The sequence below is a fragment of the Zalophus californianus genome, chromosome 8 (assembly GCF_009762305.2).
Source record: "Zalophus californianus isolate mZalCal1 chromosome 8, mZalCal1.pri.v2, whole genome shotgun sequence".
Taxonomy (NCBI): domain Eukaryota; kingdom Metazoa; phylum Chordata; class Mammalia; order Carnivora; family Otariidae; genus Zalophus; species Zalophus californianus.
Window position 1 is genome coordinate 110716199 of NC_045602.1, and position 23738 is coordinate 110739936.

The following is a 23738-nucleotide window of genomic DNA, read 5'->3' on the forward strand; positions in this document are numbered from 1 at the left end:
CTGATGCTTTCTATCACCACCTCCCCACATGAAAGCTACAAAAGAGACTAGCACAAGAGACCGACAGTGTTTAAGGATGTCAGTGGATTATAATTTATGAATCATGAAGAACTGCTGATTTGCAGGTGCTTTTCCAGATGCACTCTCCTTTCCTACAGATTAACATAACCCCTGGTACCTGGAATATAGCTATTGACTAATAGCTATATTCTTTTCCTTTATGGTGCACAAAGACAACATGAAGCAGTTCCCATTCTCGTGGCAGGAGCAGCCTCAGTGATAAATCATACTGACATCTCTCTGATGTGATCTGGTTCATCAGGATTTTGTCTGTTTCACAGGACATCACCCTGACAACTATGCTGATGACATCAAGCCGAAAGGACTTGAAGAGCAGGTCTTTATGTATGTTAGATGTACACGTTGGACATAAAAATACAGTGGCCTGCCACTTCTGCCAAGTTTTCTCAAAGTCAAAGGCCTGTGGCATGTCAGGATATCCCCTCCAGCATGAAAGACATGTTGCTGTTCCTTGTCCATTCCCCCCCCCCCATCCCTTAGGAAGGACTGATGCTTATTGAGCCATTTTGGATTTTGAAGACAGCATATACCACATGCTGGTGTCCTGATTCATTTATTAAGTGACCTGAAAAGAGAAGGCGGTCCAGTTAACCCAGGCCACAGGAAAAATAGGCTCTGGTTGATCTTGTGGGGCCCTAAGTGTCTGTGCTTAAGGCTGGAGCAGGAAAATCATAATGAAAAACTTTAGGATTTGGGGACAAAACCATGATCCTAGCAGCAAGATCATGTTCTGAGCTTAGCACTGGGCTCTGGTAGAGACTATATGCCTGACCATGGGTCACTAGATATCCAAGTGACTTCAGCTGTCCAACAACTAAGTATCACATGATTCCATAAGCCACAAATTTGGACATGTCCAAAAGAATTCTACCTCCAGATGGAAGTGATGTGTACAGAACACTTGCCACATAGCCACTCCTTCAACAGACACATGAATTTCCAATGATATCAACAGTTAATGGAAGAAAAAAGTCCAGCCTAGTGTACAAATGGCTCTGTGAGATAAACTGGCCCACTCTAGTAGAAGTGGACTGCCTTGGGATAATCTACTTAAGGGATGACTCTGAATGAGTATAAAAGAGAAATCCTTCCAGGAAACAGAACTTCAAGTAAGGTATCACACTACCTCACTGGAGGTTAGGATCTAAGCCGATCCCTGGATGGTGGATAACTGGAACAAGACAGACAGGCAATATTTATGCTCTATGTGTATGCTCACGAGACAGCACTCACTGTTAAAAACCCAGCAGATGTTGCTGAGCCCTTTCCTTCACTACCCCAGTGCTGGCCCAATGAGCCCACGAACATAGTGGCCATGGTAGCATGGCAATGGGCTCTCACCACAGTATTTGTTTCAATTTGCCTACCGTGCCTCTAGGAATACCACCTCCATCCAGGGATTAGTAAATTGTAAAAAGCATTCCAGTAGGAATGCTTTCCTCAGGCAATATTCCTCCAAACAACTCACTTCACAGAAAAAGAAGTTTGGCCATGGGGTCACATACCCTATTTCCCAGAAGCGGTGGGCACTACAGATTATGAAACAGTAGAGTGCCTACTGGGGATCTAGCTCTGGTGCTAAGGCTGGGGTGTTATCTTGGGGGATGAGGTAAATGTTCTCAATCAATAATGAGCATTAAACAGTGCCATTTTTCCAAAAGCCAAAAAATGAGTCCAAGTTACTCCATTAACTCTTGCCTAGTAAATGGTCTCCTACTTTAACTCTTGCTTCCTTCCTATCTATTCTCCGCTTGTAGCTAGTGATTCTCTCTGACCACACACTCTCCACTCCCCTAAGCTCTTCAGTGACAGAACTGAAATGAGGGGTGACTCACCTACCCAATAACTATTCCTCCCTTCCTCCTTGCTACTATGGCTCCCATTCTGTGGGGCTGACTGCCTATCCCCTACATGACACAGGAATGATCTGGATTGATCTGAGTCAGTTGCAGTAAGCCTATTTTTCTCTTATTTGTGACTGAGTTAAGAAGGAGCATGCAACAAGGCAAGTTTTCAGAAGCTCTTGGGACAGTTTTCCTCGCTGGAAAAGGGAGACACGCAGGAAGAAAGTCATCCTTTTCCCACTGGACCTCGTTATACCTCCATGTGGCACTTAGAACTGGGGAAGCCATTTTGGCAACAAGAGGGGAGCTAGGCTAAGAGACAAAGCTGACACATGGCTGAGTGGGAGACGTAAAGGAAACTGAGAGTTTAATAATGCCCAAAGTTGATGAATTAGCCAACTCTGGAACTGTTCCTCTATGTCCATCCCCTCTCTCTAATCATTACCACTTTATGTCAACCTATCAGCACCTCTGCTGTTAAACTGTTGAAGCCCCTTACTTACTCCCTGCATCTACTCTGGTCTCCCCACGGGTTCTTCTCTATTTAGCAGCCAGAGGTATTTTTTCCAAAATATAAATCTGGTTGGTCCATGGCTTTTCACTTCACTTATGATAATCCACAACATCTACTGTTTGCCCCAGTCTTCTTCCACGGTTTCCTCTCTTGCCACCTATCCAAGCCTTTGCCCTTAAGCCACACATAGCCTTTCTTTATTTTTCGAATGTGCCCTTCTCTTACCCACCCTCACTAGTGATAGTTTGGCCCTTGCTATTTCCAGTGCTTGGAACCTTCCCCACTCTCCTTTACCAATGCCCTTGCCTATGATTAGGCCTCAATTAAAACGTAATTTCTTCAAGGAAGTTCTAAACTGGGATCAGAACTGGTGGGCTGGACACACCAACCAGTAGATCCACAAACATGTTCAGCTTCCTTAAGGGAGTTACTAAAAAAAAAAAAAAAAAATACAAATCTACCCCACATGAGGCCTGTGCTTGGTAGTCTTCCATGGTCCTCATTTCTATACTGATTTACTCCTATTGTCTGTTACTTAAGACACTGTGGGACCCCTGTTTCAGACTCCAAAAAGCCACCTCTTAATATAGACTCCTACAACTACACACCAGTCCTTCATGTCCTATATTGCTGTCTGAACTTAAACAGTTATTTCTGTTCTTGTTTATGGGGATTTTCCTACTAGATGGCAAGGTCCCTGAGTGTAGGGACTGGATCTGTTTTTGTTCCCAAGCAAATCCCTGGCACCTAGCATATTAGATGCTTGATAAGTATTTATTAAACAAAGTAACAGATGCAATGATGAATGGGTGGGTGGGTGGATGGATGGATGGATGGATGGGTGGGTATAGGAGAGAGGCAAGGCAAATCTTATTTCATTTCCTGTCTATGATCACATAGGAAAGGAGTCAGATGAACCTGGTAGAAATTTCTCACCTCTTAATCCGTTAGAAACCTGTTTTCTACCTCATGACCCAAAAGGCCTGACCTTTGGTCTGCCTTCCTCCCTGCTGACATGCCAGCCTCAGCAAAGAACTCACGTTGAATTCCTCTCTGAAGAGCTTATTGTCATCAGCCATCCTCCGGTTAATCTCCTCTTCCAGCTTGTCCACGGGCAGGGGTGGATACTTCCTGTTGGTGCTTGGGGACCTGGCCAGAAGTGGCACGCTCTGGGGTTCTGCAGTATACAAGGGGGGAGGTTGGTCAGGTGCTCTGGAGACCAAACCGGGGATTCTACCTCATGCACCAGGCCTCCAAGAATTAGGACTGCTTTCTTCAAGTCTTCCCTCTACCCCTTTTAGGATGGGGAAATCCCTAATTTTTTGATTTTCTTCTCCATGAAGGTTCCGCAGGTCATTGAGGGGTGCCTTACCCACATCCTCAGTGCGGCCATTGGATAAGCGGAAAGAATTGGAATGGCTCCCAGCTTGCTTGTATTTCTTAAACCTAATGAGAAAATGTTCATAGTGAAAAAGTAAGCACAGAGTCAGAAGAGACCAATCACTGGCTTCATATTTCCACATATCAATTCAACTTCCTAAATCTCCTTTACCAAATAAACATGTTCTTTTACAGACAGGTCCTACACATGCTGAGCTAACTCCATTTCATGGTGACCTAGTGCCTCTGGATGTTCCTGCTCATCCTCAGCACACTAGAATCCAACTGAGGTGCCATAACAGTATATTCTGGCTTGTACGGCTCCTCTGTGTGGCTCCAAGTCCAGGACTCACTGGAGATGACCACCACACCAGGTGGGGAACAGATAAGTGGGTAGAATAGAGTGGAGGGGAGATAAGAATTTCCCTATCAAACTAAAATCCTGGTATTTCCCCAGTGCAATCAGAGACAAGCCCAGAGCTTCAGATTGGGTGGCACAGGTCTGGCTACAAGTCTCCTGCAGAACGGTGGAGACACCTGACAAATTGTAGGGGTGTGTCAGGTTCCCCTCTCTTTCTCCCTGCAAAAGAACACAGGGAGCAGAGAGCAGCGTAAACCAAAGATAAGGGTGGAGTTAATCCCAATTAGCCAGGGCAGTAACTTCAGCAGGAAGAGGACAAATGCACCTCCCTTTTCTCTCCCCTGGGTTCCCCTTCCTTGCCTTTTCTCCCTGTTTGAGTATAATATCTAGAGGACCCTGAAAAAAGTCAGAAAGGGGAACTCTGTAACTCACATGGTTCAGTTTAGCACATCAGACTCAGGGATCCTAGATCCTAGGTTTGTCCCCAACCCCCACCCCCCCAACTAGAAATAGAGTAAGTCTCTATTTACCGCATCATCTCTAATCGGGTACTGTTAGGGGTTGCTTCAGTAAGGTTAGATCTGAGGGTCTTAAACAACCTATCAGTGATAACACAGACTATACAGCTTTTCCCTCAACCTCAAACTACCATGCTGGGGTTTAGGTTAAACTGGAGTTGGGGAACTGGATTTGGGCAGATGGAAGCAAAGGGGAGGGGATGGGTCTTGAAGAAAACTATGTAGAGCTTTTAAACCGTTTCTATATAGAATTTTAATCTTAATATCATAAACCATTCCCCTCTATTCATTGTCCTTATCTTACTATCTTCTGAACTGTGTGGGCTTAATGAGACCCTGGGGTATTGAAACAGAATCCAAGAAAATGCAGAAGCTTTAGCATTCTCACCTTAGCATTTAGCATGCTCACCTTAACATGTACAGAACTATGATAATAAACACGATCACTAGCAGAGAGGACAGGGCCACCATCACTGCAATAATTGGCGTCTCATCTGAAATCAAAGAGAACAAAACATGTCATTACCATTGTGTGCAATGGAGGGCTCAAGTCAGCTGCTCGGGGAAACACCCAGATAAGGAAGAAGGGCTCATTCAATGCTTCTGTAGCTGGCAGGGCATGGATAGAGTGAGTGAGAGAACATTTCCCACTGCCACCCCAGGGCCAGTGTGGGTGGAAGGGGAAAAGGCAGGGTGAGCACCTAGGATGAGATGACACACCCACCCCATCCCTGACTTATACATTTGTTTACTCTGTCTCCCTGCATTAGATTAAAAACCCTCTGAAGGCAGAGACTTTATTTCCTTCATTGCTATAGAGCCTAAGACAGTGCTTAGCACATAAAAAATACTCAAATATTTGAAAGCATGAACACATCAATCCTGATGACAAGCTGGGTGTGCAGGGCTAACAATGTGCTCTGTCCCAAGCTCAATGGGCTCCATCTAGAGGAAGATGGGAGAGGAAGGAAAAAGGACAATTTTCCTATTGTAAACCCAAATGGTCTCCTGGCACAGAGAATACTGTTCCTGATTAAAGCAAGGAGACATTATTAGATCCTTAAGCACTATGTATTTAAAAATGCTGGGTACTCTTTTCTATCACTTTCAACAGCCACCTTTTACCAGGGAGAAGCCCAACTACAGCAACATCTGGCTTGAAGACAGAACAACTCCTCCCTTCATTCCACAGGGCCTGGCTTCCTATCCACCCAATACTTAGCCTCCTTTCTCATGGCAGCTGACCAGGTGCTGACTCATCCTCCTCCAGGCCCACATCCCCACCATGAACACACACAACCATTCTGAGTTTGTAACTATCTTCACCATTTCCCGTTCTGCTAAAAGGGAGGGCATGTCCCTCCCATGTAAAGGTCAATCCTGTCACATATGGTCTGGATCACATCCATTACTGTCACCTCAATGACTTGTCTTCTTGCCCAGTAACTGTATGCCAGGCACTGCTCCAGTCTCTGGGAACAGAGAAGTGATTAAGCAGACTCGTGAGCCTACATTCTGGGGGAAGCAGTGGCACACTATTCAGAAACAAGTAAACATACAATTTCAGACAGGGACAAGTGCTATGAAGAAAAGAGTAACGGGATAGAGACTGATGGGTTGGAGGGGGTTATTTTAGAGTGGTCTGGGAAAGTCTGAAGTGCTTATACTGAGCAGAGGTCTAAATAATGTGAAGATGTAAACCATGCAAAGATCTGGGCAAGGAACTTTCTAGGCACAGGGAATAGCAAGCATAACACCCCTTAGCAGCTTGGTGGGTTCAATAAATAGCACAAAGGCCAGTTTTAGTACAGGATGTGACTGGAGAGGTGGGCAGGAGCCAGAAGACTTGGGGCTTCATAGGCCATGGTTAGCAGTGCAGATTTAATTTTGAATGTGATGAGAAGCACTATGTGATTGGAGGGCTCTGAACAGGGCAGAAATATCACTGGATTTACATTCTTTTAAAAGATCAGCTAGCTAAACTGACTCATAAGCAGTAGTCATGAGGTGGGAAGTAATCCAGCAGAATATGGTATCATAAGTACAGCCAAGAAAAGAGTTTTTCAAGGAGGGAGTAATCAACTCAATCAGATACTACAAAAGATTAAGTAGGTGAGTTTCACAGAGAAGTGAAACTGGATTTGACGAGACAGCAGCTATTGGTGACTATTTTAAGAGTGGTCTCAGTTGGAAAAAAAAAAAAAAGAGTGGTCTCAGTTGAGTAGTTGGTGAGGAAGCATAAATGGAGTGAAATAAAGATGGAAAGAGAAGACAGTGAGATACTGACTCTTTATTTGAGGTGAGGACTTCTACCATATAGAGGTGCAGAGAGAATGAACAGCAACTGGAGGGACATGTGGGATGGAGGGCTTTTTGTTTTGTTTTTTTAAGAGATGGGAGGTATTATACCATGCTTCTTTGTTTTTGTAAGATTTTATTTGACAGAGAGCCCCATGCGGGACTCGCTCCCAGGACCTTGGGATCATGACCTGAGCCAAAGGCAGACGCTTAACCGACTGAGCCACCCAGGCACCCCACCATGCTTCTTTGTTGATGGCAATTTTCAAACACACCCTGGTATGTGGCTCTCATCAGAAAATGAGCATTCAAACTGGCTAACTACTCCCTCTTCTTTTTTTTTTTTTTAAGATTTTATTTATTTATTTGAGAGAGAGAATGAGAGAGAGAGAGCACGAGAGGGAAGAGGGTCAGAGGGAGAGGCAGACTCCCTGCTGAGCAGGGAGCCAGATGTGGGACTCGATCCCGGGACTCCAGGATCACGACCTGAGCCGAAGGCAGTCGCTTAACCAACTGAGCCACCCAGGCGCCCCTCCCTCTTCTTTGAAGAGCTTTCATCTCTTGGTTTCCACAACAAAGCATGCTTCTGATTTTCTTTCTATCTCTTGGCTGCTCCATCTCATTTTAACTTGCTAGCTGTTCCTCTTCTAACACCAGGTCTCGAAGTGTCTGACTTCCCTGGGGCTCCGTCCCTAGCACTCTTCTCTGCACTCTATCTAGCTGATCTGATCAGACAGATGGCTGTAAGCGCAAATGACACACTAGCAATTCCCACATTTGCACTGCTTGGTCAGACCTCTCTTCTGAGCCTATATGCCACCCCACTTAAATTTCACAGGCAATGCAAACCTTATGTGTCTAAAGCCTTCCCCTCACCACTCAGTAGTGAACAATGCCATCCACCCTGCTGCTCAAGGAAGAAATGTGGATATCCCCTTGATTTCCTCTTACTTATCCATCTATATCCAACCCAGCTGCAAGTAATAGGTTTTAGGGCTAAAATCAATGCCTCCAATTTGTCTGCCTTTTTCCATTCTGTTGCCATCACTGTAGTCTCAATTCCTAGCCTCTCAACTGGATCACTATAAGCCTGTCTACTGCCAATCCATTCTCCACAAAGCAGGCGGAGTGGTCTCAGAAAGCGAGCCAGATCATGTTCCTCTCTTGTAAGACCTTTTGGTTTCCCAAGCCTTTAGAAAGAAATCTAACGCCCTCACTCCGGCCTAGAACAACCTCCCCCACCAGCCCCTACTCACCCTATCTCCTGCTACGCTCTCCCTGCTCACTCCACTTCAGCCACTGGCACCCTTCATGCTGAGTTCATTCCTTCCTTAGGCCTTCAAACATGTTATTCCATTCTGCTCTACACAGCCTCCCTCCATTCTTTGCCTGGCCACCTCCTAGTCATCTAGTTCTCACTTCAAGTGTTACTCTTCCTAAAGAGGTCTGACTTCCTAAAACTAACTTACGATCCTAAGTTTTAGTTTCCTTAACGCTAAAATGAGTTATGTGAAGATTAAATGAGATCATCCATGTAAAGTTCTTGGCATAGTAAGCAGCACACATTATGTACTCAGAGTCAGTATTAGCTATTATCCTGTTATTCTCACAAAACAGTTATTGCCCTTGATAACACCTCCCACACTTTGTAATTATATATTTATTTGAGTATAGTTGATTAATGAGTGCCCTTCCTTTACACCATAAATTCCACAAGACCAAGAATTACATATCTGCTTTGTTTCTCACCATATACCTAAAACCCAGACAGAATTTCTCACACATCTGGCACTAAACAAATACTAGATTAATGATCTATCACTAAATATGTCTTTGTTAAATGCCAATCACAAAGGGGTGTACACCAGGCATTAAAAGAAGGTAATTAGAGACATCTGGCTTAAGATGGTGAACTGAATCCATAAGTTTACTTCTCTTCCCAAAAGTACACTGAAATGCTATAAGAAATATAAAAATACTAATAAATGAAAAGTATATGTGGAAGGCAACAAAGAGTGGCATTAGCAGACCTGAAACAGGGATTTGCAGAAAACAATGCAGAAGGAGTGACCGGACTGCTCCAGAAATCAATCAGAGCCAAAGAGCCTCCAGCTGAAACACCTCAAGCTTAGAGTCAACCAGGCCTGGGGATGAGAGTGGGCACTGGGGTAGCAGGATGGTATTTAACCAAAGCTTTGTCAATGCAGGGCCAGCACATCCACAGGCTGGGTAACAAGCTGTGGGGCCCCATCCAGCCTCAGCTCAGAAAACAGCACCCAATATAGAGTGGAGGATTTGTCAAGAGAGTGCTGACGGCTCCCCCGCCCCCATAGAAGTTGTACATTTGGCATTTAACAATGTACACCCCTTTGTGATTGACATTTAAAACTCTGTATTATGGAAAACTTTCAAACTCACATACGTGTAAAGAGAACACTACAATGCATCCCTGTGTATTTACCACTTTACTTCAGGGTTAGCACTTACATGCTTTTCATCTCTACCAGGGTTTCTCAACCTCATGATAATGACATTTTGGGCCAGATAACTGTCCGATGTAAGGGGCTGTCACGTGCACTGTAAAATGTTTAACAACAACCCTTGCCTCTACCTACTAGGTGTCAGTAGAAAACCTCAATTGTGATGACCAAAGTCATCTGCAGACATTGCCAAATGTCCTCTGGAGGGAAAACCACCCTGAGTTGAGAACCACTTGTCTATGCCCACCCCACTGGATTATTTTATTTTTTTAAAGATTTTGTTTATTTATTTGAGAGATAGTGAATGAGAGAAATCACAAGCCGGGGGGAGAGACAGAAGGAGAGGGAGAAGCAGACTCTGCTGAGCAGGGAACCCGACATGAGGCTCGATCCCAGGACCCGGGGATCATGACTGGAGTCGAAGGCAGACGCTCAACCAACTGAGCCACCCAGGCGCCCCTCCACTGGATTATTTTAAAGCAAAGCTGTGACATATCATTTCAACTGTAATTACTTCAATATGTAACATTAAGAGATAAGGATTCTTAATATAATCATAGTACCATTATCCTATTTATAAAGCAACATTAATTCCTTAATATGATTTAATATTCAGTTACTGTTTAAATATCCCTGTCTCATAACTGTCTTTTCTGATTTGGTTAGAACTGGCATCCAGAGAGGGTCTTTACATTGCACGTGATTGCTAGGTACACTCGGCCCACGGATAGTTTCCTGGGTCAGCCCTGATGACAGAAGGGACAAGGGTGGGGCCTGAGGTAATTCTAGTAGGCCACAAGACATGAATTAAGGGGAAAGAAGAAAAGAAGGCAGCTCCACCTAGAGGATAACAACATCCAACTTCCTAAACCATGACTGAACCCCTAGTTGAGGATGTGTTCTTGTTTCTCCTCACAAAGGGATACCTACTGTGAACACATTCTAATCCACTCAATGCTCCAGAGCAAAGCTCAACCGCAGTTTTACAGGCGACCTTCACAAATACCAAGGACAGCAAATGGTAGTCCTGGGAAACAGACATAATATAAGAAATAGAATAAATCTTTAAAAACATATTGCAGGGGCGCCTGGGTGGCTCTGTTAGTTAAACGTCTGCCTTCGGCTCAGGTCATGAACCCAGGACCCTGGGACCAAGCCCACAAGCCCCATGTTGGGCTCCCTCCTCAGCGGGGAGTCTGCTTCTCTCTCTCCCTCTATTCCTCCTCCAATTCGTGCGCACATACACTCTCTCTCAAATAAATAAGATTTTTAGAAAAAATTAAAAATTAAAAAAATATATCGCAATCTGTGCAAGAGGACACTGCATTGACTTTATTTTTATTTATTTAATTTATTTATTTGAGAGAGAGAGAATGAGAGATAGAGAGCACGAGAGGGAAGAGAGTCAGAGGGAGAAGCAGACTCCCTGCTGAGCAGGGAGCCCGATGTGGGACTCGATCCCGGGACTCCAGGATCATGACCTGAGCCGAAGGCAGTCGCTTAACCAACTGAGCCACCCAGGTGCCCCTGCATTGATTTTTTTAAAAAGCCAGTACAGAACAAGGAGTAATCTCACACCTATCAGGAACTACTACTATCAAAAAACAAAACAAAACAAAACCAGAAAATAACAGGTGTTTGCCAGGATGTGGAGAAACTAGAACCCTTGTTCACTGTTGGTGGAAATGTAAAAATGGTACAGCTGCTGTGGAAGCAGTATGGTGGTTTCACAAAAAAATTAAAATAGAATTACTGTATTATCGAGCAATTCCACTTCTGGGTATATGCCCCAAAATCGAAAGCAGGGTCTCAAAGAGATATATGTACACCCATGTTCCTGGCAACATTAGTCACAATAGCCAAAACACAGAAGCAACCAAATAAATGTCTATTGCTGGGAGAACAGACAAGCAAAATGTTGTATACACACACAGAATATTTTCAGCCTTAAAAAGGGAGGAAATTTTTTTTTTTTAGATTTTATTTATTTATTCATGAGAGACAGAGAGAGAGAGAGAAGCAGAGAAAGAGGAAGAAGCAGGCTCCCCGCGGAGCAGGGAGCCCGATGTGGGACTTGATCCCAGGACCCCGGGATCATGACCTGAGCCAAAGGCAGATGCTTAACTGAATGAGCCACCCAGGCGTCCCCAAAAGGGAGGAAATTCTAAAATATGCTACAACATGGATGAACCTTGAAGACCTCAGGCAAAGTGAATAAGCCAGTCACACAAGGACAAGTACTGTATGATTCCACTTACATGAAGTGCCTAGAGTAGTGAAATTCATAGAGTCAGAAAGAAGAATGGGGGTTGCCAGGGGCTGGCAGAAGGGAGGAACAGGGAGTTACAGTTTAACGGGCATGGAGCTTCAATTTTACAAGATGAAAAGAATTATGGGGATGGATGGTAGAGACGACTGCCCAACAATGTCAATGAACTCAATGCCAGTGAACAGTTCACTTAGAAATGGTTAAAACAGTAAATTTTGTTACGTGAATTTTACCACGATAAAAAAAATTGGGGAAAAAAGGAGCAATTTGGGAATTGCTAAAACTAAAACATGAAACTAGAAACTAAAACATGATTGGGGGAGAAACAATCTCAATAGAAAGGCTGAAAAGGAGAAAAGATGAAACAGAAAAACAAATTAGTAATGTGAAAGACCAAATCATGAAAGTTCCCAGAACACAGAGCAGTAAGAGTGAGATGGAAAGTGCAACAGTAAAGAGACAATCCAAATACTAGATCTAGGAATTCCCAAAGAGGAAAACAGTAAGGAAGGAGGGAAAGAAATTATATGAGAAAGTTTTCTTAGTAGACCAAAAGGGACCATCAAGTTTGAGTGGCAATACTGAAAAAGGAGCTTTACCTAGGTACATCCTGACAAAGCTTTTGAAACTTTGGATTGAAATCAACCAACCAACCAGAAGCCACCTTAAAAACTTCTAGCAGAAGAAAAAAGGCTCCCTACAGAGAAACAAGAATCAGATTTATGTATGACCGCACATCTAAAATAGCACCACCAAAGTCAATAATGCCACTGTCTACCAAGTTCTTAAGAAGGACTCTGAACCTGGAGTTATTCATCTAGCCAAATTTTCATTTGAGCATGAGGTCAAAACAAAGCCATTCTGGCTTTAGGGTCAGACAAACCTAAGAGTTCAAAACTCTACTATCCTACTTAGTCGTAGTAAGACAATCTCCTGGAAACCTTGTGGAATGCCTTATGAAATGCAAATATATTATCACTCTCCACCTCTTACAGTCAGTGGATGATTTAAAAGAAGCAACACTGGGGCGCCTGGGTCGGTTAAGCGTCTGCTTTCAGCTCAGGTCATGATCTCAGGGTCCTGGGATGGAGCCCCGCATTGGGCTCCTGCTCAGTGAGGAGCCTGCTTCTCCCTCTGCCCCTCCCCCTGCTTGTGTTCTCTCTCTCTGTCAGATAAATAAATAAAATCTTAAAAAAAAAAAAAAGCAACATTTGAAAAGTGTCTGATATCAAAGGAAAAGATTTGGCTTTGGCATCCAGAAGCTCACACACTAGCAGAAAACCTCAGTCCAGATTTTAGGATCAGGAAGATCCCTTTGTCTTGAAAACAGGGAAAGGACAATCCAAATGTAGCCCACTGCCAGCTTGTATAAATAAAATTTTATTGGAGTAGAGCTGTTTGCATTCATTTACTTACTGCCCATGACTGCTTTTGCACTACAAACGTAGGGCTGAATAGATGTGACAGAGATAATATGACTGCAAAACTGAAATTCTTTATTATCTGGTCCTTGATAGAAAAAGTCTGCTGAACCCTGATCTAGAATGTTATTACCACCTCTGCTCTTAAATAATTCTAGGCCAAATATCACCTTTTGTGGGTAATTGCTCACTTCTTATACATCCATAACACTACATACCTACTCTGCTACAACACTAATCCCCCTGAATTAAAGTCACTGATTATATGTCTATTAAATTACAAATTTCTGGAAGGCATGCATTCAAGATCACACTCAGATATTCCTGCACTCAATATTTATTGTTTCACTCAATAAATATTTATTGAGTGACTTATTGTGCCAGGCAGGTCTTGAGGGTACAGGAGGGAATAAATCAAAATTCCTTACCCTTATGAAGCTTATATTCTAGTAGAGGAGAAAGAACAACAGGTAGTAATGAGTGCTATGAAGAAAAATAAGGCAGGGTAAAAGAGGAAATGGGGGAGGCGTTCTGTGATGTAAGATGGGGTGGTGAGAACAAGTCCTGAATGAATGAATGGATGGAATAAGTAAGGCAAGAACAAGTCCAGTATTGTTTATGACCAACAGTAGTAGAGTTGACAACTATAAGCAATATGACAAGAGAGCTCGCCAGATAACTCAGAAATAAAAATGATTACAGTTAATATTTTAGCACTTACATAGCAGACACAGCAAAGCACCATATACATATCATTCAATTATCTTAAGAACCCTAAGATAGGTATCATTATTAACCCTGTTCTATGGGTGAGGAAACTGAGCACAGAGATTAACTTGCCCATACTGCAAAGCTGCAAATCAAAAGCAAAATCACAAAGTTACACTATTCTCCAGATTCTTCATAAACTACAGGACCAACACCACTTTGACTCTTCCAAGCTTTCAGGGCAGAACAGCCCTCTGTCATAGAAGTAAGATTTTACCTTTTGACATCTGAATTACATCCATGTTTCTGATACGGTTAAGGACAATACAGATAGTAAAGATGTCCCCAGGCCTCTGTGAGGGAAAGACTCACATCTATTACGAAAACAGGAGAGAACTTACAGCTCCCTGTGTCAAATTTTGGACTTGGAGATAGGCTCAGGATCAAGTCACTCTCTTAGGGTACCTCCCTAACTGGACAGAATCATCATCTCATCTCTCAGGCTTGTCTTGGTCTAGGTCTTCTGGAGGTGGCCTTGCATGATGCAGGTGTAGGCAAGGCAAGCACACTGGTCTATTCCTTGCCCAACCCCCACCTCCTCTCCACTATCCATTCTAGCAAAATGTCACTCCTAGACTCAGGCTATGGGGATAGCATTTCAAAAATACTAAAATGGTGTTCTGGGACAACAGATGTCTTAGTTGCTATATTCTTTTTGCAAGAAAACAAACGGTCATGTTATTCTAAGGGCTCACATGCAGACAGGTGAGTCACCTAAAGACTCAGACCACCTTGGTCAACTACAAAAATAATCACTGAAGTAAGCCACATTCCTTTAACCTCAATTCCTAAGATCTGTTTGTTTCATCTCTACACTTTTCAATATTAGTATTCATCAATTCTCAACAGTAGAGTTGTAATGTTTTAAGTGCTTCCTATTGGCTTTAAAAATAGCAAAAAATATCAGGTTGCCTCAAGAGCCCAAACCACTGGGCTAAGCCCAATCTTGTCTTGGGCCAAATTATCATTCAGAAACTAATTTCTATTGCCCACCTATCTTCCCTAAGGCCTCTGGAGTTACCATTCTAAAACAAAAATCTGACAATGTCACTTCTTCCTTCCCCTCACCAGGAGACACCCTGGCCCTTGAGGTCACTGCACCAGCAGGTCCACTGTGCTGAGGCTAGCTCTGGCCACTCCCTCCACTTCACGCGCCTCAACTGTGCACAGTTCCTTAAATATTTGACTTGCTCTTTCATGGCTCATTGCTTTTACCCTACCTGGCACATCCTCATTTTCCTCAGTCACTATATTAATTTAAACTGCCCAAAGTTCACCCCCACACCTCCTTCTAGGCATGAGTCTTTTACACTCTCTTGCAGCACTTTGTGTGGTACAGCCAAATAACATGTAGCTGAGTGGACTTTGATGCTTACTGTTCACAGGTTTCTTCCATGAGACAGGTAATATTTTTTTCTTTCTGGAATCCTTAGCATCTAACGGATACCGAATGAATATATAATTAAAGGTACTAACGGAAAGCCATGGAGTTCACAATAATAATGTCATTTACTATGATGATCAAAAAATACTTTTTTAGAAAGCCGGGGGAGCAGGTGATCTGATGTGAAAGCTGAGCAACCTGAATGAGCCTCTGGGGTTCAACAGAATGCTTATCACGTCTGCTTCTAGAACTCTGTAGTTCAAGGACTCCTTCTTCACAAATGTTTAGAGGATACTATTCCAGACTTTAAAAAAACCCAAAAAACAAAAACCAGGATGCCTGGGTGGCTCAGTCGGTTAAGCGTCTGCCTTTGGCTCAGGTCATGATCTCAGGGTCCTGGGATCAAGCCCTGTGTCAGGCTCCCTGCTTGGTGGGAAACCTGCTTCTCCCTCTCCCTGTTCATGCTCTCTCTTGCTCACTCTCTCTCTCTCTCTCAAATAAATACATAAAATCTTAAAAAAAAAAAAAAAAGGTACAGGGCAGGAGAACAGCTAAATGTCTACAGTCACAGTAGTACTGTTGCGAGATGACCCTGCCTTGGGAGCTGCCTTACACACAGCCTCCAAGAGGCTTACCAGTGCCCCTGTGTCCATGAGTCCCTGACCTCCTTAGTCTCCCATCAACAATAACAGTAACAGAAGGGTGCGATGGTAGGACTGGCAATGTCAAAGCCAGCACTTGCTGAGCAACTGCTATGTGCTGACCTAGCAGTAGGCCAAGCACTTTATATGTGTTACTCCTTTCTCCAAAACAACCCTATGAAGGAAACTGTGTTCCTATCCAATTTTGCAAATGGTGAAAAGAGGCACAGGGAAGTCAGATATCTACCCCACGCTGCTGGTAAGTAATAAGAGTCAACTCACAAACCCAGATGGCCTAGCCCCAGAGTCCAGGGCCTGCTTTTAACCACTGCATTCACGGCTTCTCCAAATATTCCACTATGCCACTCACTCCCCAGCCTTAATATATATATCAAGATCATTCAATAGCATTTTCTTACACAGGAAAATCTCTAAACAGATGAATGAGAGTATGCATCACTATCCTGCTCAAACTTCACGAGAACAGGAAGTAGATGTTACAGATTCCCCTTCAAGACCAAAGAACCCATTCCCCTAGCTGCTGGGAGGGTTAGTGGCTAACAGTTCTCAGCAAGTCCTTTCCCAGGAACTGCCCTTGGCCTAAGAGAGTAGCCTGGCCCAGGGGAAAGCCCCTGCCCCCCTCTACTCCAGCTCCAGAGCTTGTTGCAGGATTGACTGAGGGCTTTGCTGCCTTTGCTCTGACCACGTGGCATCTCTCGTCCTCTCTCCTCAACACTACTGCCTTCGGTGCTTCGCAGGTGCTATGGACTCTCCAGTAAGCCTGTTATCTCAGAGTCTGCTCTCTCTAGAACAAAACTAATAAAACCAAGATGTAAAATTAGTGAAAACTGAAGAACAATGGGAGAGTGCACTCATGACCACTGACTTCATGCGGAAGAGGCACTCAGGAGATAATGACAGAACTGGATTTAATGCATTAATATATATTACACAAATCACCCGAATTAACACCAGTAGAAATGCTTTAAAAAGAAAAGCTGGTTACAAAAGGAAAAGTACTGTTGTGATTCCACTTAAATTAGGTAGCTAGGACAGACAAATTTATAGAGACAGAAAGTAGAATAGTGGTTACCAGGGGCTGGGAGAAGGGAGAAATGGGTAGTCACTGTTTAATGTTTAGAGTTTTAGTTTGGGATGATAAAAACGTTCTGGAGGTGGATGGTGGTGATAGCTGCACAACAATGTCTTAATTTCACTGAACTATACAGTTAAAATGGAAAATTTCATATGATGTATATTTTACCACAATTAGAAAAAAATCTAGTTCTACTGAATAACATGGGATATATTTAAAAAATAATACACACGAGAAAATAACCAGTTTCTTAGACTTCAAAAGAAAGGAAGCAAAGTTCCCTGCCTCCCTTCATCTCTTTTTATTCCTTTCTGTTTTGACAATTAAAACACCAGCCATTGCTATTCAAAAGCGTCCCAGAGACCAGTGCAGAAAAACTTACAATTTAATTCATCTGCATAAGACACTCTTTGCTTGGCAAACCCATTATGATGCAAATATTTTAAAATAATTTGCCTCATTTCTCAGAAAGCATTTGGTTTTAAAATCAGAATGTGATATCAAAATTTATAGAAATACTTCTAAAGGTCTGCTCTGGTAAAAATGTCATTACATTTGGCGCTTTACATATTGCTGAGAATATGTACATCTCTTCATTTTTCTGTTTGGTCAAAAGCAATTATACAACATTTTTTTTAACTTAAAAAGGATATATGCTAATACATATTAATAATATGTCACAATTAGCAATATTCTATATAATTAAGGTAATTTCATTTCTTTTTAACAACAATATTGGAACTACTCAAATCCATGTTAGTTAACCAGGCAAAAAAGGAATAATATTGGGGCAAGAAAAGGCTGAATATTAAGAAAATACACACTATGTAGAGGAAGAAAGCAGAGATTGTATGTTTAATCTTAAAGCTATAACACTTTGACTTTTGACTTTAAGACTGGTTAAAAGAGTTTTAGAGAGCAAATATAAGTTATCTATTGCAATATAAATCTATTAAGTCTACATTTGGTAGTGAGAATCTAGTAAGCAAATGTGAATAGCAAAGACACTACTTGATAGAAACTAGTTCCTGAGTTTAAGAAAGTGAGAGCTGGAGAATTACAAGAAATCTGTGCACAGTAGAACACCTCACTAATACAGTGGCAGATGGACAACACATAAAGGATTATAGTATCTACTTTTCTGATTCAAATGCTCCCTTACTTAGTGGGAATTCATTTAAGCCTGCAAACGTTTTATTAATTAGGCAGGAAAAACTGTGCATGGTTAAATAGTGGAATAAGAATAAAAAGCCCCAGAAAGCTCATTTAATAAAATAAGAAATCACAGGAGAAAAATTGGTTCATGGATTAACATTACCCAAACTCAAATGCAATGATTATTTTTTAGACTTTTGGGTGATCTCTTTCTCTTACACCCTCTGATGATAACCTTACTATTGTCCTAAGCAAAATGAGCCACTACACGTAAGTACCCGCGCATTCTGTTCTCTGGTGACCAGGGATTTGGCAGGCCTGCTTAGACCACTGATATAGCATCTCCAGCCATAGGGACATTACACCAGAGAGGTGAAAACCCATAAAATCCATATAAAATGACAAAGGGTCGACACTTTATAGACTAGGGAAAACAACACAAAAAGCTAGGATGTTTACAGGCAATTATTGACTAGACATCAGGAATTAACTATGGTGTAGCAATTATGGCTTAATATTACCAAAGGATGATATTAGCAAAGTGACATGATAAAGTGAGATACAGCTGTTTTATTACTTGTTAAAAGACGTCATAACTGTTAGAACCCATAATCTATATTTAAAAACATAGTGAATATTTGTTTCTGTTACTCTTCTCTACAAGGTTAATATGGAAACAACTTAAGGGAACGTGAACACACAACCATACAGACGCACAAGGTTACCATAGACTGTGAGCAAACATGACGAATATTGTACATTATAAAGGGGACAACAGACATAAGGTGAGTGGCTCACCTCTTCTGTCCTTCGAGTCAGAATTACCTGTGTAATAAGTGAGAAATAGAAACATTCATTCTCAAATTAAAGAAAACCATTACAATTCAACCTAAGTTAAGACAAAATAAGCTCTAGGAAAACAGATAACTTTCTTCTTTATATATGTTGGAGCTAAAATGAGGTACCCTCCAACAAATGGGAAACAGGATTACCCAGACTCACTAAACTTTAACCAGTGATTTGTCCTTCTCTCTGAGTACAAAAACAACACAACAGAAATCTTCAAAAAAAAGTACAAGAACACAAAAAAATACAAACACAACAGTATTAGAGGTCTTTATGTCTTTTAGGCCATTAAAATGCAATAGCACAAAATTAAGGATATAAAAGACCTAAATGGTAACGGGTAACAAAATCTAACCAGTCTGAAAAAAAAAAAAATCTAACTAGTGTAGACTAAATTCTATATATTAATAGAGTAAACTTTTTCAAAGGCTTGTGGAATACCCACAAGTCCTTATAAATTATTTCCCATTGTGGAAATAACACAGACAGTATTCCTTCTTCATGATGCAGTAAAACTAGAAATTAACAAAGAAAACACCTGAACATTAAAAGCAAAGGCAAGCTGTAAAATACCTAAAAAATAATAAAATCATTCTTGTGGCAGAATCCACCAACTCTCCCCCAGTAATAGTCTCTTCTTCCTCTTGGTACAGAAACCCTGTTTTTGTTTTGTTTTGTTTTTTAAGCTGAGCACAAAGCTGTCTGGCTAGAGACTGCATTTCTAAGACTCCTTTGTGCCAAATGTAGTTGTATGAAGAATTCTAGGCAATAGGATGTAAGCAAAAGTGATAAGGGTAACTTCTGGATCACATCCTTTGGAAAAGAAATTGTCCCCATTTCCTCTGTTCCCCCTTCCCTGGGGCTGGAACCAGAACCTAATGATGAGAGCCATTTCTGACCAAGCAGATGAGGGCAATTTTGTTGGGATGGTAGAGCTGGTAAGAAAAAAAGAACTTGGGGGCACTTGGGTGGTTCAATCGATTAATTGGCTGACTCTTGATTTTGGCTCAGGTCATGATCTCAGGGCTGTGAGATAGAGCCCCACATTGGGCTCCACCATGGAGCCTCCTTAAGATTCCCCCCGCTGCCCCCCGTCTCTGTCTCTGTGCCTGGATGGCTCAGTCAGTTGAGTGTCTGACTCTTGGTTTCGGCCCAAGTTGGGCTCTGCACTCAGTGTGGAGTCTGCTTGTCCCTCTCCCTCTGCTCCTCCCTCCCACCCCGCCCTGCTCTCTCTCTCATGAATTAAAAGATTCTCTCTCTCCTTCTGCCCCTGCCTCCCTTTAAAAAAAAAGAAAAAGAAAAAAAGAACTCAGTCCCTGATAAGGCAAAGCCTTCTGTCTACCTCTGGAATGTGAGAGGGGAGAGAGATACTTTTGTCTGCCTAAGTCACTGAATTTTGGTATGCCTTTATCAGAGTAGTTTAGGCTGCACCATAACTAATACAACTACCTACAAGAACACTTACGGGACATGGCTAAAGCTGTGCTTATAAAAATTCACAGCATCAAATATACGAATTAACTGGGAAAAATGAAAATAAAAACAAGTCAAGCATTCAATTCAGGAAGAAAGAAAGACCACAAAATAAATCTAAGAAAAGCAGGGAGAAGGAAGGAAGAGTAAGAATAAAAAAGAAATTAATGAAATAAAAACTGAAAAATGGTAGAACTAATAAATATACAATAGCAGACTCTCTAGAACTAATAAATATACAATAGCAGACTCTCTGGAAGAAACAAACAACAAAGTGTGAAACATAAATGGTTATCCAACTCAAGCATGAAAATGCACATAAATATATAACAAATATTAACAGCTATGTAGGAAATTAATCTTAAGAGATGACTTTTCCTCAAATCCATTCAAGTAATTTTTAAAACATGAATGAGACGCATAGTTTTCTAGGTCACGGACAACTAAAACTTATCAAAAATAGCACACATAAATTAAAAAAAAAGCACATATATAAAGGAAACACCTAGACCAATTTAAATAACTTAACGAATGTCAATGGAAAAACCCCAAATACAGTAGTATCAAACAAACTGCTACAGTTCATTCAAGGAAAATACAACATGACCAAGTAGGGTTGTTTTTGCATAAATGTAAATAGTTCAAAGTCAAGAAATCTATTAAAATGATTCACCATAGCATATTATAAAAAGAAAAAAATCATAACAATCTTGCTCATTGATGCTGAACAGGCAACTGGCAAAATTTAACACCCATTCTTGACATACATGCTCTTTAAAGCAGGAATAAATTCATAAAACCTAAACATGATAAATATGTTTACCTCAACCTAAGAGTCAGCACCATGGTTAATGGAAAACTATTAAGAACATCCTTCTGAAAGTCAGATAAAAGACACTGCTTTTACCACTACTTCCTAATTTTGTTCTGAAGGTATTCACCAATGCATTTAAAGAGAAAAAGAAAGAGACTGATTTGAAGATTTATGATAATTGAAGAAAACTATGTCAAACACTGAGGAAATTTATTAAGATGACCAGGATAAAATGTACCTACAAAAGTCAATAGCTTTATGTAGTATACCCAAAACTAAAATAATGACCTAGATCAATTATAGCTCAAAAAAAAAAAAAAAAAGTCAATAGCCTTCATAGCCCCAACAGCAGCCAGTTAGAAGACATAGAAGAAAATACTCCATTTATACTAACAAAACACCAAAATAACAAAAAGAAAACCCCTGAAATATCTAGAAATAAGCTGAATAAAACATGTGCAACATTCAGTGGCAAAAACTTTAACACTTCCAAGACATACAAAGTAAGACTTCAGCAAATGGAATACACTGCATTCTTGGATAGAAAGACTTAAAGATGGGGAGCCTGGGTAGCTCAGTTGGTTAAATGTCCGCCTTTGGCTCTGGTCATACTGCAGGGTCCTGGGATCCAGTCCTGCATCAGGATCCCTGCTCATCAGAGAGCCTGCCTCTCCTCTCCCTCTGCTGCTCCCCCTGCTTGTGCTCTCTCTCTGTCAAATAAATAAATAAAATCTTTAATTAAAAAAAAAAGACTTAAAGATGCCAGTTGTCCCTGTTAATCTATAAATGTGACATAATAAAAACTTTTCTCCTATTATGTAAGTTGATTCTAATGTTCATAAAGAAAAATAATCACGAATTGCTAGCGAAATTCTGAAAAATAAGATTAACAAGGGATGACTAACCTTATCAAATACTCAATAATTTTACAGTTACAATTATTAAAACAATGAGGTTCTGACATGGACAGAGAAAATAAAATACAAATGCCAAGAAACAGAACTCAAATACATATGGGAATCTAAATACATATCAGAATTCAATATATGATAAGGTAGCATTTTGAATCAGTGAGGAAAAAAATAGATATTCATTAAAAGGTATTGGGACAAGTCGTTAACCATTTGGGGGGGGGAAAAAACAGATCCATAGCTCACACTTCACATCACAATAAATTCCAGATGGATCAAAGATTTAGGCACACACCCACATATACATATATAGATGAAAGAAACCATAAGTCTAGAAGAAATAATTAGGAAAATTATTTTGTAATACTGGAGTAAGAAAAGCCTTCCTAGTGGTGCCTGGGTGGTACAGTCGGTTAAGTGTCAGACTCTGGGTTTTGGCTCAGGTTATGATTTCAGGGTCCTAGGATCAAGCCCCACCATGGGCTCTATGCAGAGTCTGCTTGAGATGCTCTCTCCTTCTCCCTCCAGCCTCCCACTTGTACACTTTCTCTCTCTCTCTCTAAAATAAATAAATAAATCTAAAAAAAAAAGTCTTCCTGTATATGATCTAATACCAAGAAAACATTTAAACTGATAATTTTTTTAAATTAAAAAATATTTTAAATTGCTTATGATAGTTTCTGCAATGAAGAAAAGCTAGATGAGCAACTGGGGAAAAATATTTGCAACTTTATCACAGGTAGGCAAAGGTTCGTTTTCCTAACATTAAAAAGCTTCTATAAATGAGTCAGAAAAACCTGACATTCTCTTAAGAAAACCAGGCAAAGGATACCAACAGAGTTCTTAGAAAAAGAAATACAAATGATCTTTCCAAATATGGAAAGATGCTCACCCTCACTCAGTGAAATGCAAATTAAAGCTACACTGAGATGCTAATTTTCACCTGTCAGACTGGCACAGATCCAGAAGTTTGGTAATTTACTGCAGTGAAGACAGCTTAGGAAAACAGGCACTCTGACACACTGTTCATAGGAATCAATTTCCCAATAGAGGAAAATCTGGCAATATCCACCAGTTTACAAATGCATACTTAAAAATAATTTATCCTACCACTATTCTCATATATGCTTGAAATGACAAATTTTATTGTTTGTACTCTGAAAATAACCTTAATGTATACTGATAGGGAAGACTGGATAAATACATTAAGGTATATCCATACAATGAAGCAGCTCTTCATTGTAATACAGAACAGGTACGAAAGGCTTACGACAAAAAGCAATGTGCAGAAATATACACAATACGTATGTGTATCATTTGTTATAAATACAAGAAAAAGGAATATATATGTATACATATACATACATACATATATAAAAAGGAAAAAGAGACTCAAAGCAAAGGTCAAAAGGAGAGAAAAATTTAAAATAAAGAATCAATCTAGGATATGTCCAATATCCAAATAATAAAAGAGTTTTAGAAGA

At 41.0% G+C, this 23738-nt stretch overlaps 1 protein-coding gene across 6 annotated transcripts in view; it reads right to left on the bottom strand.

The window, feature by feature from the left end:
* PTPRA (protein tyrosine phosphatase receptor type A) overlaps positions 1-23738 on the bottom strand; it is a 159295-nt gene that overhangs the window by 41504 nt on the left and 94053 nt on the right. For 4 of the 6 annotated variants that reach the window (XM_027621779.2, XM_027621783.2, XM_027621784.2 and 1 more), the window contains 4 exons: positions 19009-19035; positions 5108-5192; positions 3812-3885; positions 3480-3616 (listed from right to left, as the gene is read on the bottom strand). In XM_027621779.2, coding sequence (XP_027477580.1) covers positions 3480-3616; positions 3812-3885; positions 5108-5192; positions 19009-19035 — 323 coding nt within the window. The remainder of the gene's footprint in view (positions 1-3479; positions 3617-3811; positions 3886-5107; positions 5193-19008; positions 19036-23738) is intronic. The other 2 variants (XM_035728809.1, XM_027621785.2) reach the window with 1 other exon arrangement.